The 13,128-nt window shown below is 32.7% G+C and overlaps 1 protein-coding gene across 1 annotated transcript; it reads right to left on the reverse strand.

The window, feature by feature from the left end:
* Positions 1-10,535: 10,535 nt before the first annotated feature.
* Positions 10,536-11,636, reverse strand: LOC133332318 (uncharacterized; the record flags this gene model as incomplete). The annotated part of the gene is made up of 2 exons (XM_061540717.1): positions 10,536-10,733; positions 10,803-11,636. Coding segments are annotated over 2 exons (1,032 nt in total), but the record flags the coding sequence as incomplete, so codon positions are not given.
* Positions 11,637-13,128: the final 1,492 nt, after the last annotated feature.

Consider the following 13,128-nt stretch of genomic DNA (forward strand, 5'->3'; position numbering starts at 1 on the left):
AAATATATTTGAAATTGAATTTATATTAATTGCATATACAGACATACAAATGTATGTCAATAGAGATTGGACAATTAAACATTTTCAATATGTTTGACGAACAGAGTTGCCATTTTTACAGAAAAAATATAATATTTACAAAGGAGTGATTTCTTTTCTATAAAATTTTTTTCAATAGAAAATAATCATAAAAAATCTTTTTTTCTATTGAAAAAAATAAGTTTTCAGTAGGAAATATTCAATTCAGCCTGGTTGGATTACGGTTTCCATAGGAAATCTTCATTTCAGCCTGGCTGAATTAAGGTTTCCATAGGAAATCTTCAATTCAGCCTGGCTGAATTAAGGTTTCTATATTAAATCTTCAATTCAGACTGGCTGAATTAAGGTTTCTATAGGAAATCTTCAATTCAGCCTGGCTGAATTAAGATTTCTATAGGATATCTTCAATTCAGCCCGGCTGAATTAAGGATTCTATTGGAAATCTTCAATTAGAATTAAGTTTTCTATATGAAATTTTCAAATCAGTTTGCTTAATTAATGTTTCTAAAGGAAATCTTCAATTTCCGAGAATTTTCTGTTAAAAATGTAAACCGGCAACCCCGCTTACCCTCAATACCCAAACCATTACATTTTAGTGTGTACAGTACATCATAGAACACACCCACTAACATGCATACATTTATCATGTGTATGTTTGTACACTTGTCAACCGCTATGTCTATCCCTATTATTTGAATTGAATTTAAAACTGCATGTTAATTTGTACATTTGTTTTAAAACTATATAATATATGTTTTCTATTTTTTTTAATAAATTAAGTGCTTATTATTAATTGTTATATATTTTCATAATAATTAGTATATACAAAATAATCATAAAAAATCTTTTTTTCTATTGAAAAAAATAAGTTTTCAGTAGGAAATATTCAATTCAGCCTGGTTGGATTACGGTTTCCATAGGAAATCTTCATTTCAGCCTGGCTGAATTAAGGTTTCCATAGGAAATCTTCAATTCAGCCTGGCTGAATTAAGGTTTCTATATTAAATCTTCAATTCAGACTGGCTGAATTAAGGTTTCTATAGGAAATCTTCAATTCAGCCTGGCTGAATTAAGATTTCTATAGGATATCTTCAATTCAGCCCGGCTGAATTAAGGATTCTATAGGAAATCTTCAATTAGGCCAATCTGAATTAAGTTTTCTATATGAAATTTCCAATTCAGTTTGCTTAATTAATGTTTCTAAAGGAAATCTTCAATTTCCGAGAATTTTCTTTTAAAAATGTAAACCGGCAACCCCGTTTACCCTCAATACCCAAACCATTACATTTTAGTGTGTACAGTACATCATAGAACACACCCACCAACATGTATACATTTATCATGTGTATGTTTGTACACTTGTCAACCGCTATGTCTATCCCTATTATTTGAATTGAATTTAAAACTGCATGTTAATTTGTACATTTGTTTTAAAACTATATAATATATGTTTTCTATTTTTTTTAATAAATTAAGTGCTTATTATTAATTGTTATATATTTTCATAATAATTAGTATATAGGAAGAAAAAATAATAATAATAGTAATGAAAAAAATCTTTACAGTTGTTGACCACATTTTAATTGAATGCAATTATTTCATCTTTATGGAAATAAAATAATAATAAAAAATAGAAATAACAACAAACTGATTTAATTGACAAAAAACAACAACACACACAATAATAAACTTATTTATAAACCTCCCAATAATATATGCAAAATTAATACACAAAAATTAAATATATATGACCAACAACAAAATAATTATTAATTTCCATTCGCTTGGTGCTATAGTGGCGTTAATTTAAATTTGTTATGATCGGAATGCGAATATTATATTATGATAATATAAAAAATAAAAACATATAATTCAAATTGTTAAATTTTATAAAAACAAACATTTAATAATTTTGTCTGTCTTAACAAAATTAAATTTAACTTTAAAAAATGTGTGTACAGTACTTAACAATTAACTATTTCCCTTTTCTTCTCTATTTCTATTATGTCTTCTTCCTTTTTGTGTATAAAATAATTGGCTTCCTTTAATTGTAAATACTTAATTGTTTTTTTTTTCAATTTTTTTGTTTAATTTATAATTTAAATATAAATTAATGTTTTATATTTTTTAAGGATTTTAAGATTATTTCTTTCACATATACATATACACACATTTATATGTTTGTATGCTTACAGTCTTATTTGATATACATATATGCTTATGAATAAAACAAATAAACAAATATTTATAACTTAATTGTTGTATTTTATTAATTGTGCAAAAATGTTGTTGAGGCAGCTTCGAGGACTTTTTCCATTAGGTGGCTGCTTCGGTAGAACCCAAGCAAATATTATATCGGCAAACCTCTCAATGTTGACGACCCCCGCAAACGTGTAAAGGACCACGATATGCGAATCTGCACTTGGGATGAGCGCACGTTGTATAGAACAGGCACAGTGTTCGCTTTGGCGGATGTACTCAGAAAGTACAAAGTTAATATTATTGCCTTACAGGAAATGCGATGGAAAGGGACTGGCGTAAGTAAATCAGATTACGCACTGTATTGTAGCTGTCATGAAACAAGATATGAATTTGGCTTAACAGGAGAATAAAAAACCTCGTCTTCAGATTCACTCCAGTAGATGAGCGAATTGCTATAATCCGTATAAAAGCGAAGTTCTTCTACATTAGAATTATTTGCGCCCAAGCTCCATCGGAAGACAAATTTGAGCATACCAAAGAAATATTTTACGAGGGGCTCCAACAGCATATGACCACTGCCCTGGATATGATATTAAAATTTAAAAAATTCAACCTCCATGAAGAAACATCCGGCAACGGCATGAGGTTGATTGACATCGCGGCAGCAAAAAACATGGTAGACACCAGGATTTCTCCTGATCAAGCAACGAGAAATCAAATTAATCATGTTGTGATAGACGGAAAGCATTCATCCAGTGTTTTAGACTTTCGATCGACACGAGGAGCGAATATCGATTCGGACCATTACCTTGTGGCAGCCAAAGTTCGCACCCGTGCGATCTAACACAACACGGAAACTCGAGGTCGAAAATCCGCAAACACAACATATAGCAGAAGTCTACTCAGCTTAACTTATCCACCTGCTTGACGGAAAGCACTTCTTGTCCCGATAATAGTATAGAAGCACAAAGGCAAAGAATAGCCAAATCCCTACAAACTGCAACAAAAGCAACACTTGGGTACCAAAAACCAACATCAAGAAACCCATGATACGATAAGGAGTGTCGTAATACTACTGGGGTGAACCCTGCAGACAGTAGCAACGCGTAATGTGATGGAGTATTATCGGGAGAAAAGATGAGAGGAAAAACGTATTTTCATAAAAAAGAAGAATGAACAAGAAAAACGTGAGCGGGAGCAAATCGAGATGTACAGGAGCCAGAATGTACACCAAACCGAAGGCTTTTGCGCAGGCACATCCTCCTGTAGAGATGAAGATGGAAACTTGGTGACAGATACAGATAACGTGTTGAGGATCTGGAAGGAGCATTATGAAAAGCTTCTGGTATCAAATAGTGGCGGTGAAGAAGATACCCCAGAACCAATAAGAGATGACGGTATAGATTGTATAGCACATAGCCAAGATGAGGTCAGACTAGCAATTAATCGGCTGAAAAACAGTAAATCAGCAGGTGCCGATGGATTACCAGTCGAACTATTCAAAACTGGTGGTCAAATGCTGGTCAGGAGCATGCACCAGCTAATTAAGTCAATTTGGCTAGAGGAATGCATGCCCAATGATTGGAGCCTCAGCATCCTGTTTTCCGTGCACAAAAAGGAGACAAGAACAGATATGTGCCAACTATAGAAGAATTAGTCTCCTTCCCTTCGCATATAACGTGCTATCCAGCGTGCTGTGTGAACGACTGAAGCCAATGTTCAATGACATTATTGGACCATACCAATGTAGCTTCAGACCTGCCAAATCCACCATTGACCAGGGGGGTTACTCTGTATTGCGTTGCGAAAGCAAGTGCGATGCGAAAGCTAAATGCGTTAAGAGTACAATTTGGTACTCTGTAACGCTCACGCAAACGCATTCGCAAACTAAATAGAAAATAGGGCAACACTGTCGCCACAAAGTAAACAATAACGAAGAATGACAAAAGGAAACGTAAAAAAATTGTAAATGAAAACATATTTTTGTGTGGTACGAGTGTTTTGTTTTTAAACAAAAATGAACGAATTAAAAAAAAAGAATTTTATCAGATCGATCAAATATACTCTCCGTATGTGACCACGGGTATGAAAATAGAAGTACGAATTATGTGACAAATGTTTTCAAATATTTAATTTTTATAGATTTATATAAAATGTCTCAATAAAGATTCGTTTATGTATTTATTAAACGCTCGTCGTTCCAAATAGATCCACAACAATTCCAACTCCAATAAAAGAGGCCGCTGCTTTGAATTTGCTTGGACAAGGTGATTATCAACACCAACCTGCACACATAGTTTCACATTTTATATGAAAAAATAATATATTACTTTTTCCAACCACCGACATCTTTTACAGGAAGTCAATTTGAATTGAGGTCATCAGACGGTTTTGTCCACAAATTGTTGGCGCGTAGTTTCGCATTTGAACTCTGCAACTGTCCCTTTGCCAAATCACTATGTTGCCCCATAAAATCTACTGAAGTTAGAAACTGACGTTGCTGAGTCTGTAACTGTGACTTTTTTGCCTTTTACTTAAAATAATTTACAATTTATATATAAATAAAACCTTTAATTGAGCTTACTTATATGTTTCGCTTCCTTTGCGTTTGCTATTTCGTTAACGCAAGATATTTGCGCTTAACGAACGAGTTTGACATGCGTTTTCGTATTACAGAGTGCGGTGATGCCACATTTGCGTAAAGTAGATGTGAAAGGAGATGCGAAAACGAATTAGAGAGTACCAATTACGCGATGCGTTACAATTTTTCTCACGCATCGCGATACAGAGTAACCCCCCAGATATTCACTCTGCGCATAATCCTGGAAAAGAGTGTGTTGTACCAGCTATTCTCGGACATCGGCCAGTTACAATAACAACAATTCATTACCTACCATAATTCCTGGTAGGTATTGAACTCCCTACACACCAGTCGATTATTATCGTCCAAAAGAGGGCTATAGAGCTCGTCTATGAAGATTCCATGCTGTCCTCTCCCCTACACGAACTCATTTCAGCTCTTCTATAGAAACTCCCTGCCCTTCAACTACAGAATATTTAATTATAGTTCGTCTACAAAGACTCAGTTCAGCTTGCCATCATCTCATCTGTATAGACTCCGTGTTATTCAGATTCAGATTCTCCCTTCAGCTCCTCTATAAATACCCCCTCAGCACGTCTAAAAATATTCCCTTCTATAGATACTCGCGTCAAAGTGTCTGTAGTGAATCCCTGTGTTTCAGATTGGCCTTGTCTATAAAGACTCCCGTCAGCTCTTCTATAAAAACTCCCTGTCCTTCAACTACTGAATATTTAATTTTAGTTCGTCTACAAAGACTCAGTTCAGCTTGTCCATAAAAACACCATACCATTGTCTCATTTATATAGACTCCGTGTTCTTCAGACTCAGCTCCTCCCTTAATACTCCCTTGTCTATAAAGACTCCCTTCAGCTCGTCTATAAAGACTCCCTTCTTCAGCTCGTCTATAAAGACTCCCTTCTTCAGCTCGTCTATAAAGACTCCCTTCTTCAGCTCGTCTATAAAGACTCCCTTCTTCAGCTCGTCTATAAAGACTCCCTTCTTCAGCTCGTCTATAAAGACTCCCTTCTTCAGCTCGTCTATAAAGACTCCCTTCTTCAGCTCGTCTATAAAGACTCCCTTCTTCAGCTCGTCTATAAAGACTCCCTTCTTCAGCTCGTCTATAAAGACTCCCTTCTTCACCTCGTCTATAAAGACTCCCTTCTTCAGCTCGTCTATAAAGACTCCCTTCTTCAGCTCGTCTATAAAGACTCCATTCTTCAGCTCGTCTATAAAGACTCCCTTCTTCAGCTCGTCTATAAAGACTCCCTTCTTCAGCTCGTCTATAAAGACTCCCTTTTGCTCGTCTATAAATTCGGCCTTCTGATTCAATACATTATTTTTATTAATAAAACATAAAACGTATTTGTTTTTATTTTTATTAGATTTTTTAATCTTTATTATAATATTATATTTATATTCCTTTTTTATTATTACAAATTTTGGTTTGATTTTAAGAGTAAGACGCCTTCTTATGTTTTTATATATAAATTATAATTATAATAATATTATTTAGAAATATAATATATATAATCAAATTATATAAAGAATAATAATTATTATATATACGCGTATATGAATTATATGTAAAATAATGTAAATGTAATTGAGGGAGGGGGCCAGGCAATATTTTTGGGGGGCATCAAAGGAAATTGAGAAAAATATTACAAAATATATAAAAGAAAAACAAATGTTTCTACAAATGAAACATAAAGATGAAGACAAACAAAATAACAAAATTTTGGGGAAAAATATAGAGGAAGAAAAAAATAAATTTTGGAAGAAAGAGGAGGAGGAAAAACGACGTCTTTTTTTAATATTATTTTTGTATTTTTTTCTTTTACTGAAACAATTCTTAAGATGGTGGGTTCTTGTTGTTTTTAAGTTACTTGAACTTTATTCCTTTGTTGTTTTTTAATTATTAAATTAATAATTGTTGGTGTTTGTTTCTTATCATTTGCTTCTTCGGTGTATACTTTTTTACTTTTGTTTTGTAAAAAAAAAATTAAAAATACAAACTTATTTAAGAAGTGGGTTGTTGTCAAGAGAAAAATATTATTAATTATTATTAAATGTAGAAGAATGGGGTGGCACCAACACCAACCTTCTCTCCGCCACTTTTTTTTGGTATGAGAGAGAAAAGTCAGTTTTCAAAAAAAAAAAAAATTGTTATGAAGTTTGAACTAAATGGGAGATTTGTTTGACGACAGGTTACACAAAAAAGCAAATAAGAAATTTTATATTGTTTCTTTTTGTGTTATAATTATTAATATATTTTTTTTAACATATATTTAAACTTAAACTTTAAAGAAGAAAAGAAAAGTATCAAACTTTTAATTGTTTGTTTCATTTGATATTAATGTGTAAAGGAAGGGAGGGAGGTAGGGAGGAAAGGAAGAAACATATGCTCTTTTAATTTTGGCTAAAAACTGCTTTTGATTTGTTTTGTCTTTTTTTCTTGCAGAATTTTCTTTTTGGCTGTTTGAACTTTTTTCTTTTTTTTTTAATATATTTTCTTTGCATTTAGTTATCGATTCCTTTGTTTTTAAATTCCTTTAGTTGTAATTCTTACAATTATTCTTTACTATATAGTTTTGTAATATATGTGTGGGTGTGAGTTTGTGTTTCCGGTTCAAATCTCTCCATGTAACTTGGTATGACGAATAATGTTTGTTGCTTGATAACGATGATGATAATAATGTATGATGCTGCTGCGGCTGGAACATGTTGAAGTGTGCGGGAGGAGTGAATACAAGTAGAATTTGTCTTCTTGGCTTTGTTTCTTCTTAATTTCTTCCAAAAAAGGGGTAGTTGTATGTGGGGGACCAGGGGTACATTTATAGAATATTTTGGTGGAGCTCTTACTTAATATATAATTTTTAAAAATATAATTATTTTTTTCTTGTTCTTGTTTTTTGTGGTTTGTTTTGCTTGTTGTTTTTTGTTATAGATTAAGGAATTTCGAAAGTGTTTTGTTTGTTTGTTTAGAAATTTTTACGTTGATTCTCGTGGACACTGCAAAGAGAATGGGAGAAATGAAAAGGAAATTAGTATTTTGGTATTTCATACTAAAATCAATTAAATATAAATATATAATATAATACAAAGATGCCATAAATTTATATTTAATAAAAAATAACTAAAATATACATTTAATAAGCCAAACATATTTTTAAATTCTTTACTCTTAGTAAGAAGGAATATGGAAAATTCGAAATTCTTAATCTGTACTTTTAAATTCAGAATTACTAAAGTATTGTACGATTAATTTTGAAAACAATGGTCATATTTAAATAAATTATATATAGAAACTGGGATTTAATTATTATAAAAATTACTCCGTACAAAAATAACTTTTCTCCACAATTATAGCTTCTCTAAAAAATATTTTTAATAAATCCAAGCTTCTATAGTTTCTTTAATTTTTTTTTTTAATAAGTCCACGGCCCTTTAGCTTCTCTAAAAATTATTTTTAATAAATCCAAGCCTTTATAGATTTAGACCAGGCACGGGCAGAGCGTAAAAAATGGTCTCGCGAGAGAGCACGCGTGCGGTGGTTCGACCGATACGGCTTTAGACCCTGATTTTAGTAGATTAAGGAAACGTTTTTATATATTTACCGACTTGTATTGTCGTTCTCAAGTTTAATGTAAATGGTGGTCGATATCATTGGGGTTTATCATATTTATAGACGTTGCACGACTGTGGGTCCAGAAGACAACAATATCATCACCTGTCAAAGAGGGTGTTATATGTGTACCTGTCCAATATCCCCAAAATACCGAATGTTGGGGTTTTGGGGCTCTACCGAAACGTGGACAAAAATTTGATGAAAATAGAAAATTTGCTGTATACACCCTAATTAGAGATAATTTTCCACAAATAAATATCAAGTTTGCAAAATTCTTTTGTTTTGTAACTAATAGTGAAATTTGATGTAGAATAAAAACGAATCGCTACTAAGATGCAGTCTTATTGAAGATTTTGACACATTTCTGCAAGGTGTTTAATTAACACTTATTTAAGGGTCAACAAAGAATTTGTTACCAATATTGTAAATTTCTAAAAAAATATAAAATATAAAATATATATATTTAAATATATAGTTTTTGAGACTCATAGTGAAATTTGATGTAGAATATTTCATTATTTGATACGATAAATAAAAAACGAAGTTTTAATTACTTTCATACAGTTTACTGAAAAAAGTACTGCGAAAAAATGAAGTCTACATTCTCCATATATATATATATTATATAATATATATATAAATATAATATACAAAATTATTCCTCACTTTGATATCAGTTATATTGCGAAAGACCCCAATATATTTAAATTGCAAGAGTTTCGAGAAATCCTAATCTGAATACTTTCAAATCTCTTGAAGTGGGGAAAAACTTCGATCATTAAGCTCGACTCGAAGGAAAAAAAATTTATTTAAAATCATCTAAGTCATCATCGCCCTTACATGTAAAACTCAGATAAATATTATTTCAGCTATGTGATCATAACGCTGAATCATTAAAACATGTAAAACTCACATATATATCAGTAATATTGTCAAAGACGCTATATACCTAAAATGCAAGTGTTTCGAGAAATCCTAATCGGAATATTTTCAAATCTCTTGAAATGGGGAAAAACTTCGATCGTTAAGCTCGTTTCGAAAGAGTAAAACTGAGTTAAAATCATTTAAGTGATCATCGCCCTTACATGTAAAACTCAAATAAATAAAAATGATTTCAGCTGAGCAGTGATAGGATGAATGTTGTCAGACCACTTAACGTTCTGAATCATTAAAACATAGATTGCAAGTTAACATATATTTCAAATCTAAACTACATGTGAATGTCTCTTAAAAATATAGGATAACAAATGTGATATTTTGAAAGTAAGAGAATAATAATGATCAAAATAATGTTGTACTTAAATGTTTAGTTAAATCTTTTTTGATTCTAATATTTTATGCTTTCAAATCTAGATGTATAAAATATACCCAAAGCATAGCCCTTATTGTTTTGGAAAAATAGCCTTCCCCAATATATATAAAATACAATACAATACGAATATAACTTGTGTATGATTTTGAAATGTTTATTATTTTAATAAAAATGTGATTTTTCTGTAAATATTTTTTATATAGATTTTTGTATATTTTTTATATATTTTTTAGTATTTTTTAAATATATTTCATTATATTTTTTAATATGATTGTTTTAATATTTTTTTCTTTTTTAAATAGGTTTTTTCAAATAATGAGTAATGAGGAAAAATTAGTAAATCTGAGTGATTTTCTTTTCTTCTTCTTCCAAGTTCCCTTTGATGACATTTTGTTAGCATAGATAGTAAAATTTCGAATATGTAGATTATTAATACAAATTGTAAGAAGACAAGGGATTTATTGTTTAAATCTAAAGCAAAACAACAAAATCACTAGTCTTCCAAACAATAAGTATCTCGTGATTGGATGATGGAGAGTTTGGTTACCATATGTTGTTAACTGGGGATTGTTTGATATGAACTTATTAGAGAAAACACACCACACACTTAAAATGAAATGAACTTTTTTTCACCACAAAATACACCTTCACCATAAATTTAAAAAAATGTCAATGTATATAAAATTGATAATAATACAAATCACCACTTCTTACAACAAAAATAACTAACACTAAAACAATGAAATACCTTACCCATAAATGGGATTTTAAAACTAAATGAAGTTTTTCTTCAACTCTAACCTCTGTTGCAACATATGCTGGGCCATTTGTATTTGTTTGGGATTACCCGAAATGGTAATAATACGATCTGAGGAACCCGGTAATGGTTCATCGATGGTTATATAAGCACCCGACTCATTACGTATGCGACGTATACGACTGCCACCTTTACCAATTATAGCACCGGCCATCTGGAAAATAAAAACAAACGGGAATTAGTAACAAATTTCTTGGCTCCCCATCCATCATTTTCAACTTACTTCTTTTGGTATGGAGACCTGTGTACTATTCTTTGGATCGTGACCATCGGGTAGAGTACCGGTAATATTATTCGGTACATTACCATTGGCACCAAACACCGGTGCCGGTCCACCACCAACGCCCATGCCATTGCCCATGGCGGGACCAGCAGCAAAACCTCCCTGATTCATGCCGCCAACGCCTGCACTACCATATCCTTGATTGACTGGAGCACCAAAACCAGTTCCACCATAACCGGCAGCTGTGTTGCCGCCACCAAAACCACCTTGGCCACCATAACCACCTCCACCATAATTATTAACCGGCATGGGACCGGCAGCAGCATTGCCAAAACCGCCACCACCACCAACGGCCCCAAAGTTATTGCCAAAACCACCAGCATTGCCGCCATAACCGCCGGCAGCAGCACCTCCGCCATAGCCAACATTTCCACCGCCACCATTGCCATAACCACCATCATCGTTGGCCCAGGGATTTACAAATGGATTGTCACGACGGCCACCACTGCGGCTGCGATCATCATGACGTCCACCACCACGACCATAGTCACGATCATCACCACCGCCTCCGCCACCACGACGACCACCATCCCTAGAGGGACGAGTACTGCCGGGAATATTGCCATAGCCGCCATATTCATCGGCATACATGCGATCATAATTCAGCGGGTCATAATTGTGGACGGGGCCTTTGATGGGAGTGTCACGTGTCAAGTTGATAACTTCACGTATGGCCTCGATAACTTCATTTTGTTTACCCACCGTCTGGACAACGCGATCTGTGCTCTGGGGTGCTACATTCGAGAAGACCTTTAAAATGCGGCAGCCAATTTTCTACAAAGAGAAAAAAGAAAAAGAAGAGACAAATTAGTAAAGTTTGAAAGCAAAATTTAACAGCTATCTAAATATTAATTCTTTTTGGCTAATTCAGCTAAGCTGAACATGATTTCTAGCATGATTTTTATTGAAAATGTCCAAAAACCTAGAAATTTAAAATGAGAATTTTCAATGAAAAATGTGTTTTTATGAATTCAGCTCAGCTGAATATGATTAAAAAGGTCATTCAGCTAGCTGAATTGTAATCATTTGGTGAAATTTTGTAGAATTTTCAAATTAAAATATCATTTCTGGAATTCAGCTCAGCTGAATACGATTTAAAAGTGTGATTTTTGGAGAAAATCATTAAAAATGGTTCAAATTGTATAGTATAATACACATTATAATTACATTTTATGATAATTTGACTTATTCAGCTCATTTAAAATGTTTTCACCAAATCATATAAAATGTGTTTTGATGAATTCATCTGAGCTGAATATGATTTAAATAAATAGCTGAATTGCAATTATTTAGCAAAATATTATAAAATTTTCAAATGTAAGTGTCTTTTGGTGAATTCAGCTCAGCTGAATATGTTTTAAAGATGCGATTTTTTGTTGAAAATCATTAAAAATTGTGGAATTTGTGAAATGATGCTCCAATTCAGCTGGCTGAATTGTAATTATTTACTTAAATATCTGAGAAATTTTAATGTAAAATGTGTTTTGATGAATTCAGCTCAGCTGAATATGATTTAAAATGTAATTCAACGAGCTGAATTGCAATTATTTGGCTAAACATCTTAGAATTTTCAAAATAAAGAGTTTTTCTATGAATTTAACTCAGCTGAATATGTTTTAAAGATGTGATTTTTTGTTGAAAACCACCAAAAATGGGTAAATTTGAGTCATTATTCCCAATACAGCTGAATGGTATTTATTTTATTAAATATTTGAGATTTTCTTGTTGTATAATTGCCAAAGATTTTTTTCCCACAGTGCATGTGTAACCAAATCCCCGTTTTATATCACAAATTCCCATAAACAGAAAAATCTCCTAAGGTCGAATTACCATAATTCCCAAGGATTTTCGTGTTACGTAGTGATTGGCTAGCTCCGTTTTCTCACAAACCCCAAAAAACACTTTATGCTGAATACTTTTTTCCCACAAGCGTGTACCTAGGCGACAGCTGCAGGCATTGTTGTGGACATCGTCAGACCCAAAAAAAAATCCTTATAAAATCAACAGCATATTGTCGAAGAAGAAAGGAAGAAAAAAGTCCAAAAAAAAAAACTCAAACAAAAGAGGCTGCAGAGCATGTGAGTGAGTCCGTCCGTCCAGCAATCCACAAGTAAATACCTTTAAGGTAACATGTCAAATACTGCAGAGTATGAAGAGGTCGTCTACGGCAATCTCTATGCAACATATCAACAAAACAACAACAACAGTAAGCATTTCCTGATTTCCGTGGCAACTGCCAGAGACAGGCGGCAAGGGCCAGGGAAAT

Source organism: Musca vetustissima, unplaced genomic scaffold (genome assembly GCF_032173495.1).
Source record: "Musca vetustissima isolate MV318-11 ecotype Yass unplaced genomic scaffold, APGP_CSIRO_Mvet_v1 utg80337, whole genome shotgun sequence".
In the NCBI taxonomy this organism is placed as follows: Eukaryota; Metazoa; Arthropoda; class Insecta; order Diptera; family Muscidae; genus Musca; species Musca vetustissima.